Source organism: Scatophagus argus, chromosome 11, assembly GCF_020382885.2.
Source record: "Scatophagus argus isolate fScaArg1 chromosome 11, fScaArg1.pri, whole genome shotgun sequence".
Classification (NCBI taxonomy): domain Eukaryota; kingdom Metazoa; phylum Chordata; class Actinopteri; family Scatophagidae; genus Scatophagus; species Scatophagus argus.
Window position 1 is genome coordinate 15720234 of NC_058503.1, and position 20416 is coordinate 15740649.

The 20416-nt window shown below is 39.6% G+C and overlaps 1 protein-coding gene across 4 annotated transcripts; it reads right to left on the reverse strand.

Annotated features, from left to right (window-relative positions):
- Positions 1–377: 377 nt before the first annotated feature.
- LOC124066997 (coiled-coil domain-containing protein 138-like) lies at positions 378–20345 on the reverse strand. 4 transcript variants are annotated; one of them, XM_046403968.1, is made up of 15 exons: positions 19988–20148; positions 19538–19574; positions 19323–19437; positions 19135–19235; positions 18623–18780; positions 18347–18484; positions 17671–17790; positions 17121–17198; positions 16514–16621; positions 15818–15964; positions 15573–15689; positions 13347–13560; positions 10427–10600; positions 7272–7410; positions 378–401 (listed from the first exon to the last, which is right to left on the reverse strand). In XM_046403968.1, the coding sequence occupies exons 1-15, from the start codon at positions 20066–20068 to the stop codon at positions 398–400; spliced, it is 1731 nt and encodes a 576-aa protein (XP_046259924.1). In that variant the 5' UTR covers positions 20069–20148; the 3' UTR covers positions 378–397. The 4 variants fall into 4 exon arrangements, with proteins under 4 accessions (XP_046259924.1, XP_046259923.1, XP_046259922.1 ...); XM_046403967.1 differs by lacking the exon at positions 378–401 and adding an exon at positions 1454–3171; XM_046403966.1 differs by lacking the exons at positions 378–401; positions 19988–20148 and adding exons at positions 5820–6442; positions 20223–20345.
- Between the last annotated feature and the right edge of the window lie 71 nt (positions 20346–20416).

Sequence of the window (20416 nt, forward strand, 5' to 3'; positions counted from 1 at the left end):
GTGTTTGTGCTGGCTAGAGATCTTAAGGCAGGTTCACAGAAGGTCTGCTTGGCAGTGGAAAAACCAGTGATGCTGCTGTGGGGCATCAGGGCAACACTGAGGTCTTTCCCTCATCAGGTTTCCAACTCTGGAAAGTGCCCACAGATAATCCATCCCAAATGAAAAGCCTTTTAGTCTGATAACACACACAGAATAAATACACACATTATGTGTGTGTTTGGGTGTCTTCAGGATTTGATTTTGCATCTCAAGCTTTTGGCTTGAGTTGAAGTGAAGGAAGCCATAGAGAGCCACACTTGGCAAGGAGTGCCAACCATGAGACTAATTAAACCTCTGCCAGCCAGCAACACCTTCGTCCTCCACACAACAACTGCATGCACACACCCGTCTCTGTCAGTCACCTGCGAACACATCAAACAGCAGGATTACATGCACTGTCCAGACCACAGTCAGGTGTATTTTCGACAACTTGATTAAATCAGACTATGTGTCTGTCTGGATTGAAGGATGAACTGTGTTTCCCTTCTTGGTAATTAAATTGCTTTCAACAGCCATAACTGGAGCACAAATTTACAGGTAAATATTCTCACAAGGAACAGCTGTCATTTTGTACCGACTTTTGCAAACCGTGTAGAAGAGGACAGGGAATTCTACGACAAATGGAAGAGCAGGAGGCACACACAGAGGCAGTGTAATATTTAGGCAAATAAAAATGTTTAGATATACTGCAACATACTGACAGACAGGAAAGAAATATACTGCAGGAGTGATTTAGGATGTTTCTGTTAGTGTTGAACATCACAGCTGATTCTGCCTCATTCACCACTCTCCCACAAGCTGAAATTACTGAAGACTGAGGTGGGTGAGTGTTTTATGTTTTTGGAAAACCATCTGTTTGAACCCCTAAAAGTAAAAGTTTGACATTTTCACTTATTCGGATTAGATAAGAATACTGATGCCTTGCTACTGTCAGACAGGACGCAATTAGCACAAAGCTGTTTGTAAAGAAATAATTACATTAAGTCGCTTCAGTTTGTCTGTAAATTCAACAAATTGTAGCCCTTTAAACCTTTGCAATAACCTTGTCACTGACCTTTGAAAGCATAACTAAAGCGATAACAGCTGTGTGAGCCAGAAGCAGTACATTCGAGTGTGGGAGGCAGAGAGTCACAGAAGAAAAAGCCAGACTCTGCGTTTCAGAGTTCCTCAAACATAACAACCTTAAAAACATACCCACTCACTCACCAGCAAAAATAATGCATGGTGAAATAGAATAGTTAGACTGAAACAAGTTACCACCATGAACACATATGAGCCATAAACAATTCAGATTGCGGAAAGATTATGAAAAGCGGGAAAACAGACAGAAATTCAGAGAGACTATCCTGAATTAGGTTTGACACTTAATTTTTCACCAGATACAATTGTTATCAGATGCACAGAATAGAAGAAGTTAAAACAAATGAGAATTTGGAAAGCAGCGTGATCTTTGCCTGTCGAGCATAAATAACTCCTGACAGCTGCTTCCACTCACAGCTCCTTCACACACTGGCCTCCTTTGCATTCAGGTATATTACCACAACTTACATGTGCTTCTTGCATTACTCAAGGAGCATATTTACACATACTGCGGCTGCTGTAAATAATATACATTTGGTGGTCTGCCATGTCAAACTGCTGATTAACTTCACTTTATGGTTGTGTTGAAGTGGAACCGATAATGTTTCCCCCTGGCAACCTCCCCCCACCTCCCAAATAACATTTTAATGAGGTTTACTAGCCAGACCAGAGCAGGGCGACTCTTTAGGGTAATTTTCTGAAATTTTGGCCCGCTGCAAAAACACAAACATAAATCATGATCGGTGCATAAAGTCATGTGGGTGATGCTGTGCAGGGTGGACTGGCAGTTAAATGTGTTAGGTAACACGGACCAGACACTGCTATGTCCATTGTAGTGCAGACCAGACATAACTGAAGTAATGAAAGTAAATAAATCTGCCTGTTCAGTTCCTGGAGTATGTACACAGGCCATAAGGCCCTATGAAAGAGATATTCTTCCCAAAATCTACATGAGGACTAAATGTTTGCAATCCTTCACTTGAAATGCAGCTATGAGAAGTTTGTTGATTGACGTCACTTGAATGAATTCCAAAAACTAAATCCTCAAAAACTAATCATCCTGTCAGTCCATCCATATGCTCAGGGTGTTCCAGTTAGATTTTTGAATATTCATATATTCTCTTTCATTGTATACACATACACCCTTCATTACGGACACTTGTACAATCAGATGCGATGCAACATCTCATCTAAACATTACCTTTTGTTATTACATTATAATCCATCCATACATCCATCAAAGGTATAGGCAGAGCTTCTATGTTGTGTGCATGAATTTGCACACAAAAGTACTTGCACACCTAATAAAGTATGTATTCATACAATAAAGAGCACATAAAGCACATTCAGGATACAGATGAACAAAAGTAAATTGGATTATGCTGTAGCAGCAGTTTCAAGTGTTTCATTTCACTCTTCTGGGTGAGAAACTGAGTCTTAACTTTCCCTAAATTAGAGGAAACTACAAACTTTCTTTCAAAGCCATATTTCAAGCCTGCAGAAGATGAGAAGCGTCTCATTAAGTTCATCTTTAATCAGTGCCGGGCTGGGTTCAATTTATAAGGGAAAGTGTGGACAAATTTGAGAGCTGAGCAATTTTATTGGAATAGAGTCCCCAGCTTTACACCCTCTGTATGTCCTAACTACCAAGTGATCACAACAATATGGCTCGACTGGTAATATGATATTATCGCGTTCATTTGTTAAGCCAGTAACGGAGTATGAGTAAACGGAGCATGAGCTGCTGTAGACAGAAAGAAAATGATGTTTGGCTTCACAAGGCGCTCCAGTTTGTAATCAGTTTGTACTCAGTCTACTCAGTCAGTGTGTACGTGCTCCCAGGCAGAAGAGAAGGATGCTGCAGAAACAGTTGATGATAAAGAGATTTTAACAGAGCGATTTTATTAACCGCACTGCATCTTCCTTGTCGAGACACGGGAGACAAACACATTTCAAGGTCGGACACATGTCCCCATGGGTGGCTTGGTGAAGAATGGCAGTGGTCACGGGATGAGTGCCTACGTGTCTGCAGTGCCCAGACTGTGAGTTCCCCTGTTGATCATAAAGCCTGATATCATCCAGATGCAACAAAATTCACAACAGCCACAATGGGAAAGCAATGCGAATGCTCTCCTCCTCAGTAATACTGCCAGAAAAACAGGACTTCTTTCATCTATAACATAATCTCCTCTGCTTCATGGCTGTTGACAGTTAGTGCTGAAGTAGAAAAAATTTAAGCAAGAAAATAATTTGAGGTAGGATAAGACTTAATCGGGGTGATTTGCTTAGTACGATCGAGGGGGATTTCCCCCTTGGGCTCAATAGTTGTGCCCTGGCAATTTGGTTTCACCCACAATGGAGTTTAAATTATACTAAATACTAAATTATACTTATTTACAACAACACTGGAATTTTTAAAAGGCCATAAAAATAAAGTTTTCCATTCATTTTTGATATAAACAGAACTTTTAACATTGCGTTCGCGTGTGCTGTGGTTCCAGCCACGTAATAACTGCAGTGGTTAGAAACTAAAGTCACTTGGGTGACTTTCCCCATCATTAAATGGGCTAAACTATAAGCTACAGCTCACTCCTGAACCTTTATCACAGCTGAACATATGCATCATGATCCAGAAGCTTCTGAACAGATCAAAAGAAAAACCTGGTTTAAAAAATGCTTAAAAGTAAATAAAATGATGGCCCAGCTTGTTTTCAAAACTGATATTTTCCACTGAAGTTTGACTGTACAATTCTGATCTTTACATTTCACTCCAATGCCACCACGTGTCTCCTTGAATTTCCCTCGGGATCAACAAAGTATCTATCTATCTTTGCCACTACTGTAATTGAAATGCTTGATCCAGGTACTTTCCAAGTGTCTCCTACCACTCAAGGAATCATTTTAACTCAAATATATAAAACAGGTTGCCTTCATTTCTGACATCTCATTTCAAACGAAGCGATGGGGTGGCCAACTTGATACAATCACTGGCTTGACCTGATGACTGAGGAACCAAAAGTTAGCTTGTTCGATTTTGTTGCAGTACAGCTGAATTGTGTGGATACAGGATTTTGTTGTGTATCACATCATCGTCATGTGTACTAGGCCTAAGTTGCTTGGTTGCCACCTCTGTTGACGCTTAGCTATGCTGATCTGTCTCTAGTAAATCACATAAGGCAGTATGTGGTGTAAAAGGTGTACAAGAAAAAACTTAAAAAATCTAGTTGTGTTAATACTATGGACAGTAAAAGAGGAAAAAGGTGACTTCATGGGAACTGTTCTGCACACTTGTGTGTGTCTGTTCTTTCTGTTGACAAAGTGGAGTTCCTCTGTCTGCAGGCCCAGTTGTGTTTGTGGCTTGTGGATGCCTTCATCTTGTCTGGACACTGACATCTGGATGTTGTACTGTTGCAATGGGCAGCACCAAATCAGGAACCAAATCAAAGGAAACTTAACTAAATAGGATTTAATTATATGAGATCTCCAGCTTATTTTTTGTTGGACCCAAAACAGAGAAAAACTGGTATTAGAAAGAGGCCCATGGTTGACTGGCAACCTTAAAGAGACTTTCAAATACTTACTTAAAACTGATAAACTTGAACTATTAAGAGCTAATAACTTGTACCAAGAGCATTTTTTAATTGTATTTCTTTGGTTGTACATTCTGATTTTATTCCAATGGGATAAATCTGAATTAAGTTGAACTAATGTGGGTTTCTGACAAACTGGAAAAAGGAAGTGTACCAGAAAAATGATCCTGAACAGGACACCTTCATATATACACTTTTCTATTAATTATTTCTCCTCACGGTACCTAGTGAATTTAGTAAACCTGAGAATCAAGTCAATCTGTCACCAAACTGAACTGTAAAGCAGAAATAAGCAGAACAGAATTCCTGAAATTCAGTTTTGACTTTTGGGTTTCGTGTACCCCCCCAAGATTTTCAGTTGCCCCATTTAGCCACGATTTCTAGTTTACCACTGCCCATTTTCGCTGAGGTAACAACATGATAGACACACACACACACACACACACACAAATTGATTTGATGTGATGCTCAATGCTAGATGCCACTATTTTCCAACATTTTATAAACCAAGCCATTCAGTGATTCATCATCAAAATCATTTGCTGCAACCCTAAACCTAACATAACAATGAAAATATGACAGAGATTACTATTACTATTACATGTAATGAATGAATATTCATTCATTACATGCTACACAGTGGTTGGTAAAGCTGTATGAACCCTCTTGAGCACAAGGTGAGATCCTGTTATTAGTAAATCTGTTCAAATCGCATGTAGGCTCATCGGTTCAATTCAAGGGCCTTGCACAGACAACCAGTGTACGAGAACACTGTGATCCATATTCCACAATAAACATGTGATCCAGCAAATTTTTCATCAAACTCGTCATCTTCGAACTGTGACTTAAAAACTGTTTTGCACAATAACTAACATGCAGTTTTGAAATTGTATGCTGTGGGGGCTTTAAAAAAAAAACTCAATTTCAAAATTCAGACCAGCCAAGCTTTTCTGAGTGGTTTTCGACAAGTACGTTTTAAATATTAGCTGTAATTGTTCCAGTGCGCCCAACTTCTTCATCAACTAACAACACCAGCGTGTCCCATGCTGAGACTATTACTCCCATCCATGCTGTGGAACAAACAAATAAGACACGTTTATACAAAACATATGGATTTCAGCATTTCATATGCAGTCCAATCTTAATGTTCTTCAGTTCTTTTTGTTTATTGTCATTAAAAAGCTTCACAGTCACAGCCTCTCTTCCTCTGAGCACATCAGACACCCATTAATGCCATTTGGCAAGCATGTCACTCATTTAAAAAAAAAACAAAAAACACACACACAAGGGGGTTCATAACAGAAAGAACAGAAGACAAGACATCAAATTAACATTGTGAAACATAAAAACAGACGGGTCCCAAATAGCAACACATACACAACACCATAAAAGGACTGCTGACAGACAAGAGAACTTCAAAAACATATCAGATATGCAGAATATGTATCTGCATGTGTTAGCTGAGGTATGATGGAGCTGTGAAGTATCGTACAGTGGGTAATATGGTACACACATGAAAGACCAGGCAACCTGCTGAAGTCATCTTTATACTAAGGAAGACCTTAAACCCATCATGACGCAGAGAAGCACGCATGTGACTTGTGTGTTATTTAAGGTTGTGAAGGATGGACCTGAGGTTGAGGCAGAGGAAGGTGTGTGTGTGGTTGGCTTTGTGGTACAGTTCTTGTATCTGGAGGTGGAGAGAGGACAGTTCAAAGAAACGACGGTTCTTCCTGTACAAAAAAAAAATTTAAAAAATGCAACATAACCATTCGTCAGTCCAAAGGCATTAACTGAAACATATACCAGTGAGTCAGTCACACTTTAGTACCTCGCCGGTATAATACAGGTGTATAACTATTGGTCTAAGGTTTACAGCCTTTGACTGAACAGGTCACGAGAATCAAGTTGAAAAGAAAAAAAAAAAAAGGAATTCAGTCTTGATAGTAAAGAACCAAATGACTAGCCTGATGTAAAAACACTTGACGACCAACTGACACACGCTGGACCTGCAGAGTCCAGGAAATACATAGTATTAAACACCCCCAGATGTGGTGGTTCTAGAGGCAAAGTCAGGAATCACCAAAGTTATCAGGATTCGTGGCCTGGGAACCAACAAAGTCTGTATAAAATGTAGGTCTGGACCAAAGTGGTGGACCGCATGGCTAACATTTCCATCCCCAGAGCCTCAGAAGGTGTGGATTTGACATGGACTTCAGTATACAAAAAGATCAAATAAATACACGACCACCATAATAACTTGATTTAGCTAAACTGTGGCTATAATAATTATCCTGTGGTTCCCAAACTGGGGGCTGTGACGTTTCTAAGGGGCCACAAGATAAATCTGTGGGCTCACAAGATGATCAACATGGTAGGTAATCAGAAACAACAAGCATTCATGCTACAAAAAAATCTATTTTGTTTTCAGATATTCCCCTTTTACTTTTATTCTTGTGAACTAATGTAATGCTAAGAATACACTTCTGAGCATGCAGGTACTTAGAATCCGAAATCAGAGAAATGTTACTCATTGTTCAGTGTGTGATGTAATCACTCTACCTGATACTTGAGAGCTTCTGAAGAAGGATGGAGAGCTTCTCCAGCGACGGAAGCTCCAGACGAGGGTGTTTAAGGAGCTGAGAGACTGTTCGGAAAAACTCCTCACAGCTGCATGCGTCCAGGAAGAGATTTAAGTAGCCTACAAGCAGCACAAAGAATGTGGGATATTAACAAAACAATTTCTCTACTGAAAAACACATTTTAAATCAATTTTAAAACTTCTAAAGAGATTATCGACTTTGTGTTGCCATACTTTCCAGATCTGCATAGAAATGAACAATACACAGACGTACAAACAAACCGTGAAAACACTTTAACGATCAAACTGAGTTCGACAGGGACACAGATGCTGGTCAGAGTGATTCTCTCATGATGCACACACACAGGGAGATGAAACAGAAAAAGGACAACAGCATCAATCCACACAGATGGGAGCTGTGCATTTTTTAAATGAGTGAAAGCAAATGTGCATCATGAAGTTCTAGTAAGCAAAACATTTGTTTCTGTTAAAAAGACACATTCCTACTCCTTCAAAAACTAACTCCCCCCTGTCTTAGACCATGCACAGGGGTGAGAGAATACAATCTGAGCCACAGAGGGACTTTTTTTGATTGTACAGAGGTTCTGCTGGCATCAAATCACAGCAGAAGACTGGACAAGGAAGAATAGGATCAGGTTCAGATAAGAAGGAATAAGATGGGTAGAATCTGATAATATGAGAAAAATAATGCAGGAATGGACAGATCGGTCAGTGTTTTTTTCCTGCAAAACATCCCCTTTTCTCAAGGTTATAATATCACTATACATAAATCTACATAGAGCTACCACATATATATAATTCATGACCTTGGACAATTTCTATACATTTAACAAAAAAGCTGAAACAAGACAATAACAATACCGTATTACAGAAATATTATTCCATTTTTCACACACTTTCAGTCAATGGAATGATCATTTCAGCACTAAAGAGACAACACAGAAGCCGTAGCGTATCTGTGTATTTGGCAATCATACTAAAATGATTTTCTCATGTTGTATTTTTGTACTTCATAAGCACTGCTGCACAGCAGTATTGTGTACAGCTTGTTGTGGGTGTTCGCCATGTGCGGACTTTCTCTTTGTGCATAAACCACTTCAAACCCTCTAGAATAATAAACTTATTAAAGTTTTTAACTTGAACCTGCACTGGAAACAAGTTGGAAATACACAACACACAACAACTGTGTTCAGCTAAAAGCTGTGTCTGCTGTTGCTGAGCAGGTAATGTGCAGTGGGTTTTTAAAGCTTTAAAACAGCTGTCAGCTGTAGACAAAATCAATACTCTGGGGGCAGTGAGGGGGAAATAAAAAAGTAAAGTTGTGGACATAAAGTTCTTTAAAGTAAACGAGGTTCAGGTGATAATTTAATTTTGCAGGTTCATCACTACATAAGATTGTTTTCATTTCATAAATTATCGACTGTAGGCGTTTTAAGTTTTCAAAATTTTCCAGACCTGAGCTAAAATCATGTCAAAGCTAATAAGCTATCACTCAGGTAGGTCCTTCTTTTGCTGAAATTGTGATTAAATTATCATAATGTTGCTTGCAACTTTAAATCTGTTTCATGAGGCACTGATAAGAAATGTATGCTGCACCTCTGCTCACACCGTCCTGTCTTTATCCCTTTAAATGAACTGTACCTCTTTCTTAAGTAATTTATAAATAGAATAGAAATAGAATAGAATAATTTAAGCTTTTTATATAATTATTACTGCATGTAACAACAAATGTCTTTTCTGTGGTGAACACACAGAGAAAGCAAACATATTGTACATACCAAGTAGGATCATATGTGACTATAGTAGCTAAATATAAGATGTCGTTAACCTGACAAAGCCAGTAAAAGCTGTGTTTGTGTGTGCTGAGGTGCCTAACTGCACGACTTGTGATTAATGAATGTGCTGTTAGTAAGGCGAGTTGTGTAAGTGGCTGAGTATGTCAGGTCAAGTTGTCATGGTACGATCACAAACATCCTGGCTGTATGTTTGCAACTTTTTGTTTGGTTTGGTTTTATTGGTAACCTTTAAACCTTTCTCCCACTCTTTCGTCTCCCCTCTCCTCTAACTGCTTGTAAAACACAATAATTAGCAAGTGCTGCTAGACTTAAAGTCCCCTTGAAACACACACACACACACACACACAGCTCCAGCCTGTCACCTCCAGCATATGGCTGTGGTGCGTTTTAGCAGTCTTAAAAGATATTGCTCATAACCCTGCTGAACTTGCCCTTCCATGGAAATACACTGCAGCTGTTCTCTCCTCCCCATCCACCTCTGTCATGTTTTTCGTCTTTCTATAAAAAAACAGGAGGTGGTGAAGGTCCGAGCTTTTACAACCACAACTTCCAAATCTGTTGCCTAACCATGGCTTATGATTGATGTGAGTGCAGACAAACTGTTACTCTTCACATGTGGTTTTTATGTGGGGATGATGTGGAGTGATACTGCAGGAGGAGCTGATGTAAATCAAAGTAACTAGTGTTGGTAAAGACAGTCTATAAATCTGGGCTAGAAGACTGATAGCAGATTTCAAGGCTACGTCAACCACAGGTGGTTTCTTGGGTAAAGTCAAATGTATAACTTCAAAAATGAGTTTTGAGGTCACCAGCGACATGCTGCAGAAGGTTGGAAATGTAATGATACATATACTATATAGACAAAAGTATTGGGACACTTGACCATTACACCAAGAAGGACTTTAATGAATTGTATTCCAGCTCCAGACACTGTTGCTGTAAACAGCCTCATCCCAATACTTTTGTCTATACATAGTATTATATATTTCTCTGCTGTCCACTGATGCTCCAAAACTGTTAACTAACAGCTAAAGTAGCCTTGCTGTAGCGGTGTTGCTAACTCCACAAAGTGCTGCTTTTAATGTTCTGAGATATACCCGTACTTCATTCGGACTGTGGTAAATACTATTATACTATTTACCATAAATACTATGGTAAATACTATTATTTCAACAATTACTGAAACAGGATAAAAATCTTTAAACAGTATACAAAACTAATGGACTGAGTGCAATGAAGACTGTCAGCCACAGCTGATCAAGCCTAAACCCTCTTTGGTGATTCCTTTTCACGACAACATGTGACATATGTCTACTTACGGGACTGTTCGGTTAGCTGCATCAGGATGTCTACTGGTGTGTGCAGACCTCCACGACCAGCACGAATCATTGACAGCAGCACACACACTCCTCCATAGTGGATGAATAGGCCTCTGCTGTCCTCCGACATCAACTGCGTGTGGAGACTCTCCAGAGCCTGAGCCAGTACATCAGCTGGAGAAAGGATAGACAAAAAACATATATAGAGATACTTGATTTGGTTTCAAATTAGAGCGTCTAATATGTTAACCTGCCAGCGTGAGTGTCTAATCTATTAATCTGCCAATTACTTTAACAAAGCAGTTTATTGCCTGGTTTATAAAACATCACAAAAAAGTGAAAAAGTGCCCATCACATCATCAAATGTCATGTTTTGCTTAAAACCAAAATATATTTGATTTACTATAAAGACAAATTATCAAGAACAGTGTGTAAATCTCACTGTGTGATACATGTAACCACCAAATCGATTTACTGATTATCAAAATAACCCCTGATTAATTTTTTTCGAACCTAATTGATTACTCATTGCTGCTGTATGTTCTGTGTTGTGCCTGCTTAGTAAAGGGAATGTTGTCTTCCATCTGCTCTTTCTGATCTCAACTATGCAAGCCGCATTTGCCTTCTTCCTCACACTTCACCACTTTCTGGCTGTAATGCTTGTCATTCTTCTGCAGTCATTTTTCAAGTCAAAAACCCATTTTGCCTGACAAATTCAAACATATGATCTGTGACCATCTCAGATAGTTCTGAGAATTTTCAAAGTTCTAAAATAAATACTTTTCAAATGTTCAAAAGTGCTGGATTTATATAACTTGACATGGGATAAAAGCTTTTTTCTTTTAACATAAATTTTGAACTGAGTTCGGTTAGTCTGTCTCAGACTGGTACCTATTATGTGTAAAATCCCATTATAGCCAATGCGGTTTCATGTCAATCCAGAGAAAGGAAGAAAGCAAACCTGGTCAGCAGATTGACATAAAATAGTCTATAGAGAGACATACTGCTGGAGTCACTGCGCATTACGAGCAGATGGAAGGTAAGTTCAGAGGAGAGTTTCATAAAATATGTCAGAATATGTAGCCTTCACCCACTGAGTGCACTAAGATTGATGGTGTGGAAGGAAAGGGAACAAAATCTTTATGTAGCATGGGCAATATTTGTATCAGAACAAGATTAAGAGCCTGAAGCCACGCAAGCGGCTCTGCGAGGCTAATGCTCTTTGTAAAGAAAACAAAAATCTAAGATAGATATCAGTAGGGGTCCAATGATCTGCAGTGCAGCAGGTTTTATCTAAGTCTCTACTTTTCCTTTTCTTTTTTTTCTCCTGACATTGCAACATGCTGCTCTCTTTCATTACTGTGAGGTTCCTGACACATTTTATCTTTTTATCAGTCAAAGGTGAGGTGGGGCACCTCCACTACAACAAGCAGCAGGAAACTCTGGTTTACCTCAGTACCTTTGTACCTCCGTGCTCATGTGGCTATTAAACCTGTGTATGTGTATGCCCTGATAATAATGGCTAAACCTTCTCTGGCCAGTAGTCTTTAATCAACTATAAAGATAAAGTACACAGACAAGACAGTGCAATTCATGAACATTTCAGCTTTCATCTATGCTTTGCACTCAGAAGTTAATTTACACAGTCTGCTAAGTACGTGTGAGAACACAACACTTGTGTTTTAACACCCTGCTGTTTCCCTGGATTCACACCTACACACGTGGTGAGCTAGCATGGTGAAACGTGATAAGTCCCAGCAGATGTACTGCTTATATTTTCCAGTTCTGATTACGATTCTGACGGTCACCTTCAATTTGGCGGCCATGACATCACTACACAGGCAATGCGTCAGGGGGAACAGATACATGGTGTTCAAAGATGGAGACACAGTATAAAGACTACCAAAAAGAAATGTTCTGGAATATGAAACAGCAGACAACCATCTAGCATGAGGCATAATGGCAGCTGCTGTGCTCCACCAAGGTAGCAACATGTCAATAAATATATTACACTGTGACTTTTTGTTAGGCTTTGATTTGAAGCATAAATAAATGCTTCAGGTCACGGTTACACACCCATGAGACACAGCTGAGGCATGAATGCAGACAGCTGCATAGATTCAAATGAGAGATATGCTTGTGGTCTAGACACCGAGTTACAGTCAAACGAAAATGTAACATCTTGTGTTTGGGGATATCACGGATTTTGCCCAGATGCCAAAAGTAAGCGGATATTACACAGCCTATCTGCAAGCTATGGAAAAGTCTGCGTGTCTCCGCTTGGTGCGACAATATCACAGCATCATGTTCCATTTATTTATTACCAGCTTATCTTTGATATCACAATCCAAATCATGTTCATGTCGTTAGACTCTTGTTGTGGAGCGCAGAGCACAGTTCGGTGAGCAGCCATAAGGAGGGTGTCAGATACATGGAAACGAAATGGCAAAGTGGTTTGTAATTAAAATTCACTTATCACTCATGCTGATTAACAGGGCTCAGCTGGTGGACATGTCCTTCCACCAGAAACATCTCTACATGCACAGCAGGATGCAGATTCTAGAGATTATTTGCAATAACAATAATAATAATAAGGGGCTGTGATAAATGGATGTATGCTAATATTAATAATATATCAGTGAGTAATCCACTTCAGTCAAACAATCAAGCGATTTTGTAGAGGTTACCTGGAAAATGGTCATGGGTATATTTCAGTTTTTTTCTGACACTTTACAAACTCAATGCACTATTGCTTTATCAGATAAATAATCAACACATTTATTGATAATGAAAATACTCATACTATTCATACTATACTATCCTTACTAACCAGCTTTAAGTTCATAAATTAACATCTGTTTACATTTTCCAAATATAGTGCTTTAGATACTGTATGTATCTGTGTGTTCAGTATTATTACCTTGCGTGACGGTGCGGAGGACGATAAGGGTGGAGAGGGTGCGTGTGTGAGGACAGGGGCTGCGGTAAAGGGGCCAGCTCCTGCGGGCTTCACCTGCAGCCCTACTGCAGGTCTTGGGCAGGTCTGGATCTTCAGAATGAGGGACCGTTAGGTGGGCTGGGATCTTGGATACTTCCTCTCCTATTCGCCGCAGAGTGGCAGACAGTGCTACATGCTGTGCAAATACACACAAACACGGTGGTTTTTTATTTATTTTTTCTTTATTCTAAATTTCTGTTTTTTATTCTTTATTTTTAGATTTTTTTGTGTGTGTAGTGTGTAGTCTTTTGTGTAGCATCATGTAGCATCCTGGAGAAGTTGCTCTAAGTACTGCACATACATAGGTGTAAAGACAAATAAATCTCCTTGAATTCTTGAAAATCAGCACAGTAAACTACAGTTACTATGCAAGATTTATGAATTTCCAAAGCAGGGAAGTTGATAGTCAGACCCACTTCAACCCCCTATCTCTGTCTTTACAAGGACCCCACTCTTCATATTATCTCCCTTATTTCATTTATGCATTGTGGCCAAAGAGCAGAGGTGTCTGGAAGTTGGAGGCTGCGGGTAGAAAATTTGCGGGCCAGGGACAGAGACTGAAAGCTGGGGTCTAGCTCATAGTTAGGCCTTGGAGGTTAGACAATAAGATAAAGGTAAGGGCTTACAGCTGGAGGCTGGTATTTGGCCCTCAAATGTAAGAAAAACAGACAAAATGGGTTAGACTAACAGACCAAAACTGTCCTATCACCCATCTCCAGTTCACCCAGAAAGTGTATGATATGCAGCTTCCGGCCAGATGCGGGACACACATTCTTATTAAAACTACAAAGACAGAAACAGTGTGCTCCAGTTCCTAGACTCTGATGAACACACAGAGACAGGCAAGGGACTTCAAATAACCACACGTCTCATCGGAACACAAGATGGAACTCGACAGGACCTCCAAAGATTAAAGCCTGCCGTGCTGTGCAGGGAAATGTAGTGATAAAGTGGATATCCCCTGCTTCAAGTAGATGTGTATTTCTCTGATGTATAGCTCTGAGGGAAAGCTGTGTGTCATGTTTGATTTCTGCAGCATGATATTGTGAAAGTGTCCTTGCAGCTTTCTCTAGAATAACATTTATCTCTTGCAAGGTCAACAACACTGATACACTGACTTTGATCACTAGGTGTTGTACATGACCCAGCAGCCGCTCCCACTGAACAGTACGTATGGGAGAGTAGCGGCACCACAATCCAGCCATTCAATTTAACTTCTCTCCTTCTAAATTAGAAATTAAGTTAGAATTAACTTTGCTCTATTGAAACTAGAGAAACGATTGCAGTATTCCAAGTGCATGTGGGAACCTTGCAAGTCAACACATTCTCCACAACACACTCCTACAAAAGTTTCTCAATAAAAGCCTTGTTAAGAAATTAAGGGTTTCCACTGAAAACTGTCCACTGAAACTCTAGATGACTTTTAATTTGAAATGGAAGATGAAAGTGTTTATATTAACCGTGACAGCAACAACTTCAACAGGGGAGCGTCTCCAAACGAGGCTTTGTACGAAAGTACTGTAGCGTGTAACATAATGTTAGACAGCATAACCTGCACCAACTTGTTACTGGTGAGAGTTCTCTCATGTGGACATCACTCTCAGTAGTACAGCAGCAGTGTGTGCACAACTCTCAAGTCTAATATATCACATAAAAGATAGTGAGGCAATACACCTTTGCATTGAGGGGCAGACATCCTAGTTTGTTTTTTTTTCAGGGATACATTGGCTTTTGCACATTGATGTTCCCCCTGAGCTGTGATTTCCTATATGGCTACCACAAAACATGGCTGCCTAAAGAGTTTTCTGACAGACAGAAAAACAGTATCAGACATCTTCCTGTTTTACAAAATAAAATGTTTATGGATTGACTGCGCTGTGATTTTGCCATAATGACACATGCACAGTCAGCCACCAGAAACAGAAACACTAAAATCACACACACAAACTACTCTGCAAAGGGTCACAATTTCTGCAATTAGCCTGGACTATTCTTCAACTATTCTTCAGTAAAAATGTATAAAAACTAAAAACAATGAGGCAAACAGCCAACATACCGCCCATAATTTATTGCTGCTGTAGTCATACTAAATGCATCCTATAACTACTTGTTGCAACAGCCCAGGAATAAATCAGATCTTATCTTTACCTGTGAGCCGCTATCCATGTGTCTCAAAGCCCAGTGAATGAGGCGAAGAAGGTTGAGGAGGAGGTCAGGTTCTGACACAGGAGTGTGATGAAGCTGATCTGCTAACAGTGGCAGCACCTAAGGAACCAAAGACAATTTATTAGCGTTGAAAATAACAATAAAATGTGGGGTTATGACACCAAAATACGCCCTGAAGTTATGAAGGTAAGATAAAACCCAAAAATCACAGGAAGTGAACACACCACCTTAAGGCATCTTTCGTTGAGTATGACCTCTGGAGGCACACACTGGTCTTTCCTGCCTTTCTCTACTACTGATGTGAAAGTTTGCCCGTCAAGAATCCAGTCCAACAGAAGGGCTAGTACCTTTAGTGGAGCGGGACTGCAGCCGCCCTAAAGGAAGGAGCGTGAATAAATAAAGACTTTAATTATATTGTTAAAGCTGTGACCTGCGGTTTTGACACAAAATGGTGACTATAGTTACAGTTGTTATTTTAATAGATAAATTTATCATCTGTCAGGTTCACACCTTGAACTGAATCCTATAATATGTGGTATCAAAATGAGCACCTAAGCGATGCAGAGAAGTCAAGACTGTAAGAAATATGACTAGAATTCAAAACTACGTCTATTTGAAGTTCAGCCGTGGGACATACAGACTTATTCTGAAAAGTGTGAACATTACATCAGCACTGGGATTTCACTGGGGAGCCTCAAGGTGTTAATTAAACTGTGAAAAGGTATGATAATAAAATGAAAGTTTGCCACCATCAATGTCCTCTGAACAGGGAACAGGAATAAAAAAAAGTCCTCGTTGAAAGGACATGTGCAGCTTTGTCCTCGACTATGACTTATCATGTCACCTGGCAGCATGAATGTGGTTTGTGGAGAAGGAAAGCTTTAATTCAAGTATATCCTACTTTCTGTGTAGAACGTTCATACCTGGTTGCTGGGTTTTCCAGAGAGTGCAGTTTTCTCCTTTTGGGGTGGTTTAAAACACTCGGTGCTCTTAATGCAGCCTCTCGATGCAATGCTGTGCTCATATTTCCTCTAAAAACAGCCAGTTAAGAAGTCAGTTGATTTAACTTGATTTAATTTAGGTTTAACAAAAGCTATTAGGCACAAAACATCAATTTCCCTGCTAAAAGAAATTGCATTCTATCATTCATTCATCCATTTTCTATACCGCTTATCCATCAGGGTCGCAGGGGGCTGGAGCCTATCACAGCTGACTACGGACGAGAAGCAGGGTACACCCTGAACTGGTTGCCAGTCAATCACAGACACAAAGACAGACAGCCACACACTCACATCTACGGACACCTAATAGCCAATTAATCTAATATACATGTTTTTGGACCCAGAGAAAACCTACGCAGGCACAGGAAGAACATTCAAACTCCACACAGGGATCCAGACCGGGATTTGAACCTGGAGCCCTCTTGCTATGAGGCGACAGTGCTAACCACTGCACCACTGTGCCACCCTGCTTGCAATCTAGTGATAAAAAAGCATGACCATCTGTGCATTGGTTAATATGTTCTCTTACCTGTAGGTTCTCAAGTCGAGCCTGCACCTTCTTGGACCTGCTCTCCAACTTCTTATTCTGTTCACTGATCTCATTTAACTGTTGGATTTATAAATAGTGAATGTCAATCAGCTATGAAATTTGCAATTTCTATAGTATTTGGTGCAAGGAGGTTTTCAATCAACAGCAGGAAAAGCATAGTTCCCAAAAGAGACTTAGACTAAGAAACAAATTCAGTGATTTTACATCACTTTTGTATTAGTCAACTTTCAAAAATAAGGGAATTATGTCATAGCGCCCTCCTGTGGCCGAAAGTACTAACAGTTCATCTATTTTCTGAAGAAAGAAAATTCCAATTAAACATTAGCTGGTTTTTGGGACAGTGAGTAGACGTCAGTATTGGATGCTTCATATTTTACAAAAGAATTTTTACAAAAAAAAAACAGTTGATATGTTCAGATCTAGAGATCATAAATCCTACACATTTAAACACAACAATAAAATGTACACACAGAGAGCTTTTTTAAGAAGATGAAAAAACAAACACAGCTTGCATGGGAACAATTTTAACCTGTTTCTTCATGTTTTCATTCAGCTCCTTGATGGTGTCGAAGCTGGACTTGAGTCTCCTGTTCTCTTTGCTCTTCTCTCGAAGAAGTTCTTGCAGTTGGCTCACCTCTTGTTGGTGTTTCTGGTGATACATAACAAAGGCATATTCACACATAATGAACCGTGCAACCAAACCAGCAATGCGTGAATGTGACAGCGACACATTACGTTCAGTCAGTCTACTGTGGTCCATGACAGAAATGATAGTTTGAAATGACAGAAATGATAGTTTGATTTACTCTGTTTGTATATTTGATTTGAAAAGCATCATATGCTAAAATCAATAGGCTTACAGATCAAGCTGAATTACTGCAATGCCGTATAGTGCATTTCCTGAAAACATGCCTGGGGTTTATTTAAACGTCCTGAAATATCTGAACACTAGAACCTACTAGTTTCCTACTAACAAAATGTAGATTTTTAAATAAAATCTTCTTATATCACAATAAAACTGTATGGAAACACAATTTGAGTGTGAGGGCTTGATCAAGCAGTATGACAATCTGTGTATAATTTGGAAATTTGTGACTGACCTGACAGAAGACGAGTGACAGGGTGGATGATGCGAGAGCAATTTGTGGTGAAAAAATACATAACATGTCACTTGCATTGAATGTGTGAGTCTATATGTGTCTGACCTCCTCTACAGCTGCTATACGAGCGTGTAGCATCTCCTCCAGGCCAGCTACCCTCCCAAAAGCCTCCTCCTGTTGTTTCAGCCTCCTTTCTCGCTCCTGCAGCTCCTTCTCCCACTGCTGCTGGCTTTGTCGCTCTGCCTGCATACACACGTATATTGATCTCGCTGCAATTTATTTACAATACGACATTCCTTCTCTCACTCAAACTGGACTCTAAAAATTAGCTTCACAATCACAAAATACAAATATTGGAAAATGCTAACACTGTTCTCTCACTTTCAGTTGTTCGTAGATGGTCATCATCTCCTGGTATACATTTGCTAGTACAAAGGAAGAGGAACGGCATGAGTCAGGGAGTTGGCGAGCTCCCTGCAACTTCCCATCAGACTCCAGGGACCCAGGGCTACCCTCAAGATATGAAGGCAAAGTCACATCTGGACAAATAAGAGTTATAATAGAGGTAAGCTCAAAGTTAGCTCATTATCTATCTATAATAGAGGCTGTTAGGATAAATCTCAAGTTTCAGCAATAACAGGGAATTAAGCAAATAAATTACAAGAAATTCAAGGACTAATCACTGATGTCTGTTTTATTATTCATAATATTGTTACACCTTTCATTTTAAAATGGCAATAATTTAATCATGACTACACTTTGAAGGAAGTAGGAACTGTGAAATTATTTCAGCATCAGCTTAGCTACTTTCAGTTTGCTAGTAGGTGGTCAGATATGACTTTTTCTACCTCACAAAACACCGGTGGTTGGTTTCCTTGCTCTGACACACACACCTGTTTCTGTGAACAGGCCGTGAGAGTCTTGAAGAGGGGCAGCTGCAGAGTCCCCACTCAGGTCCTGATTACTGCCATTTAGACTGTGGTCGCTACAAAACCTTAGAAAAACCACGTTTTGATCAAGGCAAAATACTCATCACAAACACACAAAACTGTATTTGTTACAGTAGTCTCATTAGACTTACTGGTCTGGGTGGTTTGCAACTGCTTTGAACAGTTCTTGTAAAGCTTTGTTATAGCATTCCAGCTCTTTGCTCGGCCGTTTAGGTCTGCTGGCCAAAATAAGCCTTTGTACTGTCTCTAAAACAGTAAACATACAACAATGTTAGGCAAATTAGCTCAAACTGTATCACTTGGGGGTTGTTTGAGCATGAGGACGCTGTACGTAAAGTGCACTTACCATCACTGGCTCCACAGATAATGTCTTCTGACGGCAACTAAAAACCACAACCACATAACGTTAATACAACAGGACGTTTACGTTATTATTTCTTCATATTAAACTAACGTTATAACAACAAGAGAACCTATAAGTTAACGTAGTTTATATGAAGTACGTTACGTTTCGTAGCTAAATGTTAAAACTAACTCATTGTAAAATGTATTTGTTTGATGAGAAGTTTTTTACTTAGCTAACGTTACAGGGTAAACAGGCGCGGGTTCACTTCACCGCTTCACTAACTCGAATATGAAAGTAAGCTACGTTAGCACTGACGTGACTTTGGTGATATTAATCATACGACTGGACCACTGACAACAAAATGTACGTGTACGGTGACCTAAAGTAGCTAACGTGTTGCTCGAACAGGATAGCTTTGTTGCCATGGTGAGTTTGTAGTCAAAGTCAAACCTGTTTCCTTTTTTTCAAATATTTCTGCTTAAGTTTCTCGACTGTATCAGCGACATCGGTGTCCTTAAACTGCAGGTTCATAGCTACTGTAACATTAGCTAGCTATAACATCGAGAAACTCCGCCGGCTTGTCTCTAGTGTCAAGGAGCACAACCTAAAATTAACTTCCGGTGGAGACTTTCGACTTAAAGGCTATTTTCATGAATTTGATACTTTTTTTGGTTATTTGACTTACATTATTTTGAAATTCCATTTGTCAAACTTCCGACATAAGCCTAACTAAGTATGTGTATTGACCATGACCGTATCTAAAGATTATACTGAGCTGCTCTAACCAACCTTGTCTGTTGGCTGGCCGGAGACGAAACAAAACACAATCCAAACTTGGCGCATGAATGATCATGTGACACCAAAGCTTTCTCCTTCTTG